We start from the raw sequence: 15871 nt of genomic DNA on the forward strand, positions 1-15871 counted from the left end.
ACACAAATAGAGAGGTCAACATATTAAAATGAATAAATAAAACAAAGAATAATCTCCGAGCTAATTCCCATGCAGGTGATGGTGTATGATCCCCAGGGAGTCCAAAATAATATTTTCCGCCAAGATCGCAATATCCCCAATGCTAACATCTAGGCCTTCTAAGAAGCTCCTTGTTCTATCTGGTATTGTTCCACAAGATCCAAACCAGAGGCCTCTCACGGTGAACTCTCTCTCTCCAAAGGTCTCGCGGATAACAGACTGGGAGAGAAGAAGAGAAGATACTGGGGGAGAAAAAGTGAGAAGGGAAAAGTAATAATATTCGTGTGGTCTTGAAAGGCCGTTCCGTGAAAAAAATAAATAAAATAAATTGAAAGAGTTTAAAATATTATATATATAAAAAAAAGGAGGGCAGTAAACTAAAAGAATATAGTATATATATAAAGGATTGACTGTATTATTTTAACATATTATTACGTCTCCTGTTCATTTTGAACCTAATAGTTTGAGTAATTGGTTTTATATTCTTATCATTGTCTATTTTATGTTTATACTTTTTTTATTTCTTCTTTTCGTTTATTTGTATACAATTTTCTTTTTACTTACATTTATATAATTTTAACCCTACCTTAATTTACCTTTTTGTATCTTATTATGTAAAAATCTTTTTAGTTGTTTTTGTATCTTTTTAGCCCTGATGAAGCTCAACAAAGTGGGGTGAAACGTTGGAAAATAAATAGTTATTGACTATTTTCTGTTTTCTTTTAATTGCACCCCTGACCATCTTCTTGATTATTTTAAAGGAGTCTAAATATAAATTAACAGAATACTAATTAATATCAAGTATAGTCATGAGTGATAGAGTACTGATGTACAACTAGAGTAATAATAATACTTAAAAAAAGAGTAACAATTATGGTAAAATTAAAAAAAAGAGTGGTGAAATAAATGAAGTATAAGTATTGTGCAATAAAAAATAAGGAAGAGTAGGTGTAGGTGAACGGATAGGTCAAAAAATGAAAAGATAATCCTTGTATTTATATTTAGTGTATTAATATTACTGCTTATTTATTATGTTGAAAAATAAAGATAGAAATAGTGAGGAAACTATATTGAACCTTGCAAATTATTTTTGGTGCATCCAATTATTTTTTTTTTATTTCTAAATTTATTTTTATTTATTTACTTATTACAGGGTAATCTACGTTCAGAATGCTCCTGAGAAACAGCCATTGACTTTGCAAGTGCCTGCCGCAAGTGAGGGCAGTAGTGGGTGTCAGCTGCCCAAGTCGCGTCAGTCTACGGAAAACAACGGAAATTTCAAAGACGAGACTAGTATCGATTTGAAAGGAGTTCGTAATTTGCACATATTTTTTAATGACGAGAGTAGAGTGTGTGTTCAAAACGAGGATCGGGAGAGTGAAGAGAGTGAAGGAGGTCAGGATACCTCATGGAGGATTAAGATCGGCAAAGCCGAATCTGTACCTTCACAGAGGTACAGCTCATCCTTTGATGCTTTTAATTTTTTTTTTTTAAAGATATCTGCAGTTGGTTTATAAATGGTGTGGCTATAAAAAAAAAGAAAATGGAACAATCGTTAAGCTCAGTGCAGAAGGCGTCGGTTCATAAAAAAAATAAATAAATAAACATTTCCTAAATACCAAAATTAAAATATCTAAAATGCTCCTTGGGGTACCACATTATTTTATAAAGGAAACTAACAGACCCAACAACGCTTCGCTACTATTACAGTTGATGATGTATAAAGATTTGATGAACATAATTGATAATCTGATATAAAATATTGTATTTAGTTAAAATTAAAAATTTATGTATACTTTATTATTATGATTCGATTACATAAATTAAAAAGATATATGTGATGATATTCATTTTTAGCACATCAAGAAATTCTTAAATACTTTTAAATTGGAAAGTAAAATTTTTATTCCAAAATTTTCCCTCTACATCGGTCTTTGATTTTTTAAAAAAAATAAAAAAAAATAGAAATAACACTACTCAACCAATCTACACCGAACTTGGTTATGGTTTGGGCCTTTATAAACTGCACCAAAGGGCAAAAAACCAGATCTAATTCAACAGATGAGAACCAAAGATATAAAATTTTATAACATTTTAGACTCTTAATCTCAGGGAGGGTTTCTAGGCAATTAGAACAGACACTTAGCTATAAATAACACTTTAACAAATATACTTAAAATTTTATACTGTACAACACTAACCAATTTATATACCAATTTTATATTTCTTACACATTTGTCGTCCCTCACCTATATTATGTTTCCTCTTTTTAACTGTTGTTAAATAACCATGACACTGTCATCTACTTCGTTATTCGGTAATTCGTTGGTTCGTATATATTTTTAACTCTTCCTATCACCATTTGTCATCACCCTCTCACACGCTTTCTTCTTCTAAAATTTTTCTACTTTTTATTTTTTATTTTCACCCTCCCGTAACGTTTTCTTTATAAAAAAACACTTAGTCATTGTTGTAACGGCTTTTTTAATTCTGAGTTTGACCGTCATTAGCGCAGTATCCATTAGGCGTTTGATCTATACATACACTATACTTATAATTTGACTCTTTATCATCTATTATTGTTACATTTATTTTCTTCCTCTCAATTTTCATTTTCTTTTCATATTTAAATTTTAAATTAATAATAACTAATATGTTCATACTTCTTTGCATTATATAACTTTATTTTTATTTCATTTCCTTAATTATGTTATTTTACCCACTTTTTCAATTACCTATGTATATATTTTATTTCCCGCTTCTCTCATCACTTCATTTTATTAATTCTATTTTGTAAAATTATTCTGTTTATACTTCCTTTTTATTTTTTTTTTTTTATTTTTCCATACTTACTGTGGTTGTTATCTTGTTCTGTTTTTAGCCCTGAAGAAGGCTAGAAACTCTAGCCGAAACGTTGGCACATTAAAATAAGTTAATCGTACTTATTTGTGTTTTTCATTGATCGCACCCCCAACCATCTTCTCCTCATTCATCATCCACGGTCAACTATCTCTCATAATTAATAACCAATTTATATTCTTCTATGGTGACTAATGGTTTTTGATGGCTCCTGATTCCCAAACTAACACTGTCTTTAAACAAAACCTTGGTCCTCTAAAAGATTTCAACTCACATCTCATCCACTGAAGTGTGTTGCTTGGCGATCCAAACAAAGAGTTCCTTATTCTTCTTGGGTGACTCTTGGATGTCTTCTTTTTCAAGATGTCTCCCTTGAGTTAGACAAAAGATAATAAGGACATCCTGCTTACAGGAAACATCATTCCCTACCCATGCCTAAGCAATGAACTGATCAAGAACAAGTTTTTTTTCCCTCCCCTTCTCCAGGAGTTCTTTCTCAACATCGATTGTAGCACTACGGTTTTGAGTTATTTCTTATGGTTTCCTTTATGAATAATTTTCTTTAATACTTATTCTTAACTTTTATTTTTTCTTAAATTTACTGTAGCTACAGTTATCATGGGAAATTAAATAAAGTTTTTAAAATATTTGAATCTGCTCAACATGGCCACTATTCAACAGACTTTTTACCGGACATGCGCTGCCATCTAGGCTTTGAACGATATCTTTTGTGACTACATATTTTACTGAACAAAATTGGTTAGTTTGCTTTTTTGATTTAACACAGCAAATAAACAATACTGAAACGATATACATAAAATAAAAACATAACTGAAATCATTTATATATAAAAATCAACTACAGTGAAGTCTCACTTGTACGAAACATTCAGTTATGCGAAGAATTTCTCAATCCCCTGCAAAAACCTCTGAATTATGTGTATGTAATTATCCATTTATGCGAAATTTAAATGTACGAAACATTCAGTTATACGAAGGAAAGTTTGTACCTGCTTTATGAACATATTAGTAAATTTTATTCAGTTCTATGAATTTTTGTTTCTTCCGTGGCAAGACAATGGATGAAAAATACCGTGAAAAACGAAACAGTAAACAACTTTTTTCCATGAATAACATCCGGTCCCAATGACTCTTTATGTTTATATTGTACTCCCTAATGTGTAATAATAAGCTCGGACGATTCCGATTCAGATGACGAAGATTCTTTGCCTCCTCCATTTTTGTAGAAGCTCTTGAACCATTTGAAGTTGTAAAACGTTTTATATATGCGAAAGAGATTAGCGAGAAGGAATCTAACACCTTAACAGAATGTGAAAGAATGATGTATTCAGCCAAAAGCAACATGAAACAAACAAACATGACACAATTTTTTTGTCAAAAATTAAAAAAATCGGATTAAAAATAAATTAAATTTTTATATAATAATTAATTTTTTTTTCACTTTACTTTGTTATTCTTTCAACTGCATACAACATATGTATATGTACCTACTAATTACGAGAAAAGAATTCTCAAAAATATACCTACATAATATGTATTGCGTATTCACTTATACGAAGAATTTTTGGTACCCCCTCATATTCATATAACTGAGACTTCACTGTATTGATTTAAAAAGAGGATATTGCAATATATATACTAAATAAAATATGACAAGTTTGTATATAATAAACCTCATTGTGTTTCAATATTAATACTGTATTGAAAAAATTCAGAAGGACTGACCTATCAAGGTATGATTAAAGAATTTTTTGTTATTACCATTAACAAAGTTAATGAGGTGTAGATAGGTCGAAACGTCGGCATAAAATAAATAAATATGGTTTTGCTTATTTATGTTGTTCTTTGCTGACCGCACCCCCCGACAAACTTCTCCAATCATTATTAACAAAGTTAATATTTGTTTTTAGCCTTTGAAAAATAAACTACACTACTAAAGTGTACAAACTGGATCTAATTAAACAAATTAGAACTGTAGATGTAAAATAAAATGTATGAAAAGTTTTTCTTAATTTAAAACTAATATTTTGCTCTTATTAGGGCATTAAAACTAAATTATGGTAATGTATGTTAAAAGAAGGAAAATTCAGCTTCTAACAGTTGTATTAACATAGGATTTGGATAAAATGTAGAGGAGTGATGAACGATGGTCACTGGAATAAAAAACAAATCCTCAAAATAAATCATGATTTAAAAATAATTTCTAATAAAAAAAAAAAAATTTCTAATTTTTAATTTCTTTGAAAAATGGTTTTTGAGGGTTTCAGATGATGCTAAAGGCGAATATGATTTGCTTTATCCTAAAAAAAAAATTTGTTGACCTACTTTACCGAAATGCTCATTATGTTTTTTACAATTTTTAGTGAGTAAAAATCATTTAGTAGAATCAATAATTTTTTGTTTTATTCTCCAGAATGAGGCAGCATAATATAATAACCATAAAAAATATACACTTTTTGAGCTATGTGCTAAAATGCTTAATTTTTTATTTAAAAAATTCGTATCCATTTTTGTCTCAACACTTTTATTTTTCACCAGTCCAACGTTTTGGCCATTCTAGCCATCCTCAAGGACATCTTCAATATAATTTCTTCCTCACATTAATTTAAAGATTCTTTTGCAGGCTATAAATGGTTTGTTATATGGTAGTGTATTAATTGTGGATAATCTTATATAAGAAAAATTAAATATTAATGATTTTAAATTTTAAAAAATAGGCTTTTAACTTATAATAAAGAAAATGACCTGGGCAGAATAGCCTGCAAAAGAAACTTTAAATTAATGTGAAAAATAAAATTGTTGAGACAAAAATGGATACAAATTTTTGATTTATTTAATAAATAATTACCTTGTCTCAAGAAATTGAAATAATATAATTAAAATGCTTAATTTTATTAATAACTTTTTTTTACCGAAAAAATCAGACCAACCTATAATCTTCCTGGGAAAATTCTGAACATTTAGCAAAAAGCCCTTTCACAATTTGCAGAGCGGTGCATAAGCTACGAAGAAACAAATATTGAATTTTATATATTAGATTATTGGTTGAAAATTCACTTTGATTGCTTTACTGAAGACATAATAAGAAGCACTGGAATGGCATAAACCTCCGGTCCAGTTATCACTGATCAGCTTATGAGAAATGAGTCAAGTGTTATTGTTACCTTGCTATCCTTGAACTTATCCATATCTACTTATGTTTTCTCGATTGCTGTTTCTTCTCTTCCTTGAACGTTGCTCCTTTTTTACTATCATATTACAGATAAAACAAAAAAAACTATCTATTTATTATTTATCATGTTCTCATTAAATTAATTCTTGGTGTCTTCGTTACTACAATTCAAACCTTATTGTAGGAAAAGAAATATCTGAGATCAATTGTGGGTATATATTAATTGTGGAATCTATTTATAGTCATGAATTACTATTCTAAACTTAAAATAAAAGATTTTATAGCAGTAATCCATTTTTGTTTGTGGCCACACCACATATCTCGAAACAATTTATTTATAAATTTTAATTAAAGAAAAAAATTTATAAATTTTTTAATGGTCCTCTTATCTGATACGATTTCATCAGAATGAAGTGTATGAATGTAAGAGTGTCTTATTATAAGAAACAGAATCAGGTAATATATACATACATACATATTATATATTTATATTATGTATACTTATATTATTATATATACATTTTATATATGCATATATATTGATAACTTTTTTCTTGCCTGTCACAGATATATATGTTTGTGGTTCTTGAGGATCAGTCAATAATACAACTATATTTAGGCGACGTTTCACAACTTTGTTTGAAGTTATGTCTTAGAAAAAAAAACAATTTTTTAGAATAAATAATTTATTTAACATCCAAGATGAATCTGCCTGTGAGTAAAGGGAGGGGAGAGATACGCAGTGGCAAACGTTCCCCACCAACCCTCCCCCTCTTCTCTCCACTAGGTCTGTTCAACTAGTACTTCTGACTGTACAGAACATGCATAGTATGTCTTTTTTCTTCTCAAATCCTGTACTGTGCATGCTCCAAACAGTTCTCGATAGTCAGAAGTGCTTGTTGGAACAGACCTAGGCAGAAGTGGTTGTTGGAACAGACCTAGTCGAGAAGTGGTTGTTGGAACAGACCTACTCAGCTGACTGGACTACCTTTCTTTTCCTCTTGACCTACTTCTGCAACTTTACAAATGGAAATTCTTCATATCAGTTTTTTCAGAACTATTTGATGTTTCCTCTGTTAAGAAAAGCCATAAAATACGGCATTTATCATAAGTTAATCCCATTCTAGGACCAGATATACTACATTTTAAAACATTCAAAATTAAGAAAATTTTTGCACTAACTGTTTCAAAACAAATTTAAACTTAAAAAGAGGCGGTTTTTTTCTGAACACAATGATTATGAAATCTCAAAAATGACTTTTTGGAAAATATTGCGTTCTTAAGTAGCAAGTCAGAACAGAGTTGTCAATATATTCGCTTACAAAGTAAAAAAAAGAATTAATAAGAAATAGTCCCAGTTAAAGATGAAGGATAACCTAAGGAAACGAGTAAGCTCCAGTATTCCTAACTTAAGAGTCATAGAATAGGAGGGAAATGCATTCCAAGTACCTACCTAATCCTGAACTGGTTTGGTATTACCAAGTTCCGGACTGCCTCTTGGTTCATTCCTGACAGGTTCTCTGCAAGTCACGGCTTTGACCAATGACTAGATATTTATGTAGTGGAAAGTTTTAGTCCATTTTTAAAAATTTTACTAGTCCAAAAGAGAGTAAATGAACAAAATTGTTAGTCTTGAAAAGTACAATTTTCAGTTATTCATGGTCTACTAATTAGATACGATGAAGAGCGCCTTTTCTAACCACTTCCTCAATTTCTTTTTAAGTGATAAATTATTGTTTTGTTTTTTAAATAATTTTTCCAATTTTTTTTTTCATCCTATCCTGCCTTCGAGTCAAAAATTACACAGTAGTACTTAATTTATTTATATATTTATTGAAAAACATTTCATCAATACTGCATTGTCAATTCTAGATACATAAGTTTTAAAATATATCACAATTCCATTGAAGTCAATTAGTAGTGTGATTCAATGTGAAAATTGTATTTATTATTTGTGTTTGAATGTTTAGGTGAAAATAGGATTTTAGAATGTAACATGAATGAAAGTGTTCAAAAATAATTTTTTTTTTTCAAGTTATAGTGTTAACTATAAATTGCTTATAGTGGTAATAAAATTTTAATTAGAAAATGAATAAATTTAATTATGAGATAATATTTTCTGAACATTTTAATGGCATATGCATACATATGTGGCACAATGATGTACCACTGAATCAACAAAGATGTTTTTGTTAAAAAAAATCCATAGAAAGTATCTTGATCTAATCGTTCAAATACATAACTAACACCTTGACCAAAGTTGACCTACATTCCCATATGACTACATCTGGACCTACTCTTCGTTTAAAAGGAACTTGAAATGTTAGCAAACATTAAATAGTATTAATACTTTGACTGCGGTTGATGGTTGGCTTGGGAGCATATATGAATATAGGCTAACGTCAAGGTAGATCACATTTCAAGCTTGTGTTCGGAGTGCTAGGGAAAGCTGTTGTCCCGTACCATGTTTAGTACTGTCCTAGCTTCCACTAGCTACGATCACCCTGGGTTCTGTTGCCTTTAAGGATTTTTACAACACACCCTTCAAATTTTTTATATTATCAAATTTATTTTGTGTATTTATGTATTTTTTTATTTTACACACTTTTCTAATAACATTTTTTACATGTTCTAAAGGTTTTTTTTTTAATTTAAAGTTGTTTTGGATCATTTTATGTTTTATAGAAATTATGGTGATATACAATAACTTACTTGAGTCCTTATTCAGTAATTTAGTTTAAAAAAACTGCAAAACATTCATGTACCAGATGATTGCTTACATAGATTCAATGGCATACGTGGGTGATGACAATAGTCATTGTGTTTAAATTTCAGGTATTTAAACTGTAGTTCGCTAAATATTACATTTTGTACATTATATAATGCTTATTAAAATCAAAAGAAAAAAAAATGTCAACAAAAAAAAATGGTGTTTTTAAGTTGTTTTCCAAGAAAGCCTGTGGTCAAAGTGTTAAGATACTATTATGTTTTAATTTCTGACCTGAAGGCCGGATAAAAGGATAAAAAAAAAAAATGTGAAATATGTTGTTCAGATGGTGAAACAAACAAATTAATATTTTCCCTGACTTTGTGTTTCAGGTGTAACGAAATCGAAAGCAAAACCCAAGGTGATGCTGGTGAATCTGAAGATTGCTGTATCCCTTCCAGTTCTAAGTGTACTGATGTTGGTGGCAGCAGCAGCTTGAAACCCAACAACGACTCTGTACTAAAACTACAGATTAAGAAAGCAGAAATTGTGATAAAGTTTGGCGAGACTGGTAACGGGAGTAGCGAAGACAATAGGACCTGTTCCGGAGACCGGCAGGACAGGCATCAAGATACTTCAGTCAATATCAAGATTGACGACAAGGAAAGGGAGCCAATAGTCATCGATGTTGTTAAGAAAAAACAACCCGCCGTCGCTGACGCTACAAAGGACCCTGTTCAGATACGTTTCGACTTTGGTAACGAGGAAGAGAAGTGTAATACGGACACAGATCAATCAGACTGCAAACTGCTTCAAGTCTACGCCGCTGAGTCCGAATCAGATTCAGGCTCCCATTCTCCTCTTTTGTCTAATAAACACAACAGCTCATATACAGATAATATTTAAAATATTTAAGACTGATAAATAAGTTTCACTAATTATTTATGTTCATAATGTTGAGGGTTAATATTATAGGACATTTGGTAAGAAAGAAATTAAAATAATTATTAATTTTTTAATTATTGATTTCAGTAATTCATTAACATAAATGCACTTATTTTAAAGAAGATGGTCAGGGCTGCGGTCAAAAAGAAAGAAAAAATAGTTATTAACTGTTTATTTATTTTCTGCCAACATTTCAACCCATGTTATAGGTCTTCACCAGGGCTACAATAAAAGAGTGATATATAAAATGTAAAGATGGAGGTATACAAACTATTAAAATCCTAAATAAAAGATAAATATTTTTACTCTATTTCTTATTACTCCCTTTCATATTACTATTTTTATGATATTGTCTGAATTTTTTCTGAATATTATATACATTATCATTTATTTTTACTATTCTTTAAATATTGTAAAATTCTGTTTTCTTAACTCTTCACCGATCTTACATGCTTCCTTCTACATTACATTTTTATGTAATCTGTAATAATAATTTATCTTTATGCCTAATATTTAGTGTCATTTATTATGTCTCCTCAGTTAAGTAAATTAATAGATCTCGATTAATTTCAATAATATATATGATAATGTATCTGTTCACTTCTCTTAATTATGTTAGTTATTAATTCTTTTTGTACTTATCTTTATCCTCGTTATTATTTTATTTAAGTAATTGATAGTTTGTGTATCTCCACCTCTATATCTTTTTTTTATCACTCTTTTACTCTTATATCGGCTACCTTATTTGTTTCTTTTTGTTGTAGCCCTGATGACAACCTACATTGTGGTTCAAAATTCTGGCAGATAATAAATAGTTGATAACTATCCCCCCCCCCCAATCAGCCCTGACCATCTCCAAATTAACATACAATCAATCTTGTTAATTATAAGTGTTTATATGCTTAGCACTTAATTTTATCGTAATTATTTCTTGCTCTACCGGTTGTGTAATAATTACCAAATGTCGTTGAATATTGCTTTTTTCTTTTTTTGTATCGGCGGTACTTGACTTCTGTTTTTTATTTTTAGGTAGGAAATGTCAGTCGCTTATATTTCTGTACTTACTTTAAAATGTTATATGTGATTATTTTTGGATCTGTTTTTAAAAGTATCTTTTTCATGAATTATAAATTTGAAAAATGAAAAAAAAAAATCATTAACCTATGAATAAGTATTGCTTTTCTTTAAAAAATATTTTTTCTTTGGAATGTTTTCTTGGAAAAAAAAATCTATTTATTAATTATTAATAAATAGCAGCGCCACTGCCTGATGAATTCATTAAATTGATTCGGTTGAGGTCCATGAATTTCTTTAAAAGTTTATTGATTAATATTAGTCATTAGTTTGGTGCTATTTCAAAATAATGTTTTTTGATTAAATTATAAATATACTTCGAAAAAATATATTTCAGTCGACTGTTTGTTGTATAATTTGTTTTCTATATTTCATCTTGGTAAATCATTTTTCTAGGCGATATTATTCTTTTTATATATTGTTTTGTGAACATTAGTCCCATTTACATTCTGTAATGATGGCCTTTTTAAGTTTTTCATGCAGTTTTTATTAAATTTATTTTTATACAGGGTTTTTGTGAAAACAACGAAAACTCATAATGTATGGATTTTGTTAGAACAAAAAAAAATGGAATGATCTCAAAAATTCAGCAAATAACATAGACATCAGACTGAGGCTCGAAATTAGAAAGTTAAATAGAAAACTCATTCTTCGGTTATGAATGATTGTTATTGTATATATAAAAGAAAAAAAAAGTAGTTACTCAAAGTATAACCAAAACTTATCGAATGTGTTACAGAAAACTTTTCTCCTTCTCAAGGAAGAATGGTATAGTTATGGGAACGAGCTCAGCGCTGCTTTTTTAGACTGATAATGATTAAAAATAATTTTAAACTTAAAAAAAAATGTGGCTCGCTCTGAGGATGTGCCGCATACCGGTTTGTGATAAATTATACAAGTGTTTTTTTATACCTGGATAAAAACTAGTTACTTAGTCTTTCATATAAAACTATTTTTTTATGCCTTGAAATTTTTAAAACTCATATTCTGGTGTTGTCGAATTTCAAAGATCTCTCAAAGAGAGTCGGCTTTTCATCTTTTTGTTTTTTAATTTTCCTTTCTTTTTATAGGTGATCCTAATTAAAATATTTTATAGATTTTCTATGATGTAATTAATGTTAGTCCATTGTTTAAAAAATATTTAATGTGAATAAATTTTACTGATGATTTTCTTTTATTTATATTTTCCTCACAATGAATTCTACTTGAATGTATAAAGTTCGATAAACGCTTTATGAATCATCTTTATATAATGTTAGTAAAAGGCAATGAAATGTCTTAAATATACTGAAATATATTTTGAAACGATCTAGCTTGAAGGAAAGAATTAATTTTACTTTTGAAGTAAAATTCCTTTACTGATGTTCTACAACTCAAGAAAAAAAAATTAAATAGGAGTTAATTGATTCCATGACGCGAGATGAAATGGAAGTGGTGGGGTGAGGTAGACAAACTGGTCAATTATTGCTGGCAAATTTTTATATTGTAACAGGAGAGTAGGAGGTACTGGTAATGATGGGGGAACAAGCCCGGCAAGTGGACCTATTGATCCTTTTTGCCAACTCCAAGGCAGACCAATGGAATGGCTCTTTTGTATAACTTTTATTCCTCTATATCGAACCTTTTTGACTTTCTAAGAAGTTTAAAAAGAACGCCCAATCTATAGAGGAAGCCTCATTTTCTATGATTTATCAGAGCCTAGAAGCCTATATCTTAATGACGCATACCGGTCACAATCTGCTATGTAATGCCTGTCCACATAAGTGGTAGGTTTCATCGCGAACTACTCCACAAATCTTAAGATGTCTTTTAAGTCTGCAATGATATATAAGAACTATTAGCAATCGGAGTTCATTTCTGTTTAGACCTAGCAGCCACTTAGTTTTAGAAGAAGAGGGCTTAGTTATTAGTATCTTGATTTGTCTCACCCCTATAAATTCCCTCCACTCCTTGCCTGCTATCTTCCATATTCAGTCAAGAACCTCTTTTCGCTGATGCCTTTTAGAAATGCCTAGAATGGTTCTGGCCCGATAGGAGGGTGCTCAGCCCCGTTTCTAGCTAGCTGGTCAGCCTTCTCATTGCCTCATTCTCTTATGTCCAGGGACCCACACAAACTTAAGCTTCTTTAAACTTGCTAATGTCTCTAAGGCTTGTTTGCACTCTCTCTCCAATGTAGAGTTGGGCTCAAGGGCTTGAAGGGTAGACAGACTTTCTGAAAAGATGGTGAAACCTGACCTTTCACAGCTGGTGGCTTCAGGGTATGTAGCTGCCGACAAAATGTCAAACATTTTTGCCTTAAAGACAGTCGAGTATTTGCCTAGTGGGAAACTTAGTTCTATGCCTAAGTCTTCCATATAGACCTCAGTCCCCATTAGTCCAGTGGAATCCTTTCTTGATCCATCAGTGAAACAGGGCAGATAATCTCTTGGGGTTTCTACTGAACCCTGTACCCAATCCTCTATCTTTGGGTATAGGTAACTAATTTTGGTGTCCAGAGCGAGTGTTTTATCTAGCTGTGGTGAGCGATATTGTAATATTGGTAACTCGCTTTCCACCACTTTAGCTATTGTTGCATGACCAATAGATTCTTCCATCTCTTTCCACTGTCTATTTTCTTTCATTCTTAGATAAGCGAGTACCTCTTCCCATTTTATCAATAAGTGGAGAGGTATTGAAGAAAATAAGACTTCTAATGTCTTAGTTGGCATTGTGCGAAATATCCCAGTTATACCAATACAAAGTAGGAGGTTGCAGTAGCTTAACAATCCTGGCATTTAAGCTCCTGTCCTCGGACCCTCCTATTACCATATAATAGATTACCTGCCAGAATTAGCTTCGGAAATGGCTATTCTATTCTCATTATTATTATGGAACTATTATTTTTTGCCTTAAGCTACAAGAAGAAGCGCATAATCATTATCGATAAAATTTAAATTCATTATTTCATTTCCTGAAGTTTCATCTCTGTCAGCTAGTCCCAGAACTACCAAAAATTAATATTTTATCTCAGTTTAAAACCAAGGTTCAAATAAATAGATGGCATTAAAATAAGTAAAAAGAACAACTTTCAAAGATGATGTGTTTGTATTTGACCATGAATTAGGAGAAAATGATTGGAAATACTAATAATATATAATATCCTCTTTTTTAATAAATAGTTGATATTTATAGATAAATTATTTTAATTATGTCTTTATTTATGTATATTGTTTATTTGTTATTTTAAATCAAAAAGCAAGCTAACCAGTTTTCATTATCTAAAATAAAGACTCTTTTCAAAACGAGATAGATGGCGGTGCGCGTCCTTCCGAAGTGTTCGTTTGGTTGTTTGTTTGATAATATGGATTGAAACGTTTCAACTTTTGTTCTTACTATACAGTAATTATGGAAAAGGAATATTCAAAGAAGAAATGGAAGAAAGTGAAAATTATCAATAAACTAATTACATCGCAAATAAAGCAGAGCGATTGTACTACAATCGATTATTTATTGGATCGAGCAGTAAAAAGTTGAAGATGGAGGAGAGGAAACGGTGACTCTTGATTTTGCGAGCTTGGTGAGAAGACGTCCGTTCAGCTAGAGAGGGGAAAGAAAAAAAGCCATTGTTGGGAGTTGGATATAGCATCATCGAGAAGAGATCAACAATTATCAGGGAAAGCTGTGTAATTGGTTAGTCTTGTTTCTAAGTAGAATTTATTGTGTTTGTAAAATGTCTAGAAATTAAGTTAGTCTTATTAGTAGTACAGTGTCGTCTGTTCTGATTACCAGGTAACCCGCCCTGAGAAAAGTCTCTTGTTATAAAATTATATTATCTGTTAAATATTGAAGTTTTTAGGAGTTAATTTCAACCCAAGCTATCTACTGTATATTTGAAACAAGTTTAAAAACGATTAAAATTCTTTTTATTTTATTTTAAATATTTTTTTTATTATTACAATATTAATAAACATATACATATATAATGTATATTTCTTAAACTCTAACAGATATAAAAAAAATAAAATCTTTGTAAAATATTAATGCTCTTCAATTTTTTTACATGTACACATTTCAAAACGTTAAGCTATGAACAACTGTCTTTAAGATATATATGACACTTCATTAGTAACCTAGAACTTTTATTATCTGTTTATGAGGAATATTTATGGTCTTTAGTTTAACACATTAAACTGTGTTAAATGGAGAAATATTTTCTTCTTTTAGCATGTTAAAACGATTTAACATTGAATATGGTTGAGAGCCTGTTAATAGCTCTTCTAAATGGAGATTGACATCAGGAAACAGACCAGCTGAGCCCCAAACCATTTTGTCTGCTGTCATTATGATGGGCTAGTTGTTTGTTGTCCATGTTAGGTTTTTTTTAAAACTCTAATGCATTAATGGATATAAATAATAATGGAATAAAGGATAAATTAGTGGAAAAAAAAACACTCCCACCTAATAACTAGTAGGTAAAATAAACAAAAAAATTGTAGCACATTACACAACTTACTTTGAGATGAAATTAATCCTTGAACATTTTAAAACATTTATTATCAGAAGTTAGTCATCTTATGTTTTATGATATGGCATATAGTTTTATTTTATTTCATATATTCTGTTAATTATTGTTGTGCCTTTTTATCTTTTCAAATTCATTGTTTTATTATATTTTATGACGTTTTATAATTCATTTTTATTTTGTACTTTACTCTAAGACTCTAATTTTGACACCTGTATATTATTCTAAAGGGATCAATCCCAGAATAAATAAAGAATCTTATTATTATATTTCTAGTACACGAGCCCAAGAGGAGAAAAAAAAAACATTTTTGATTACTTTAATGAAAAATATGAATTACTAGTCAAAATTGATGAGTCTGCTAAGTATAGTATAGAGAATAAAAAATGGCAACTGTTTCAAAAGGTTAATGAAAATATTATTTTTTCATTTGGAGTTCTATTTCTCTAAAACTACCAACAACACTAGAAAATCTAATAGAACATCTTTTAAAGTACAGTAAATTTGCTAAAATATGAGCCCTAATATAAATATATACGTTCAATTGTTCCCGA

General features: G+C 30.1%; 1 protein-coding gene across 1 annotated transcript in view; it reads left to right on the forward strand.

The window, feature by feature from the left end:
* The window catches only part of LOC106682586 (uncharacterized), a 28736-nt gene extending 16753 nt beyond the window's left edge, over positions 1-11983 (forward strand). The window contains exons 4-5 of the mRNA XM_014423523.3: positions 1193-1492; positions 9190-11983. Of these exons, the coding sequence (XP_014279009.1) occupies positions 1193-1492; positions 9190-9703 (814 nt within the window). The 3' untranslated portion in view covers positions 9704-11983. The remainder of the gene's footprint in view (positions 1-1192; positions 1493-9189) is intronic.
* Positions 11984-15871: the final 3888 nt, after the last annotated feature.

Source organism: Halyomorpha halys, unplaced genomic scaffold, assembly GCF_000696795.3.
Source record: "Halyomorpha halys isolate HHAL.00 unplaced genomic scaffold, Hhal_1.1 Scaffold426.1, whole genome shotgun sequence".
Classification (NCBI taxonomy): Eukaryota; Metazoa; Arthropoda; class Insecta; order Hemiptera; family Pentatomidae; genus Halyomorpha; species Halyomorpha halys.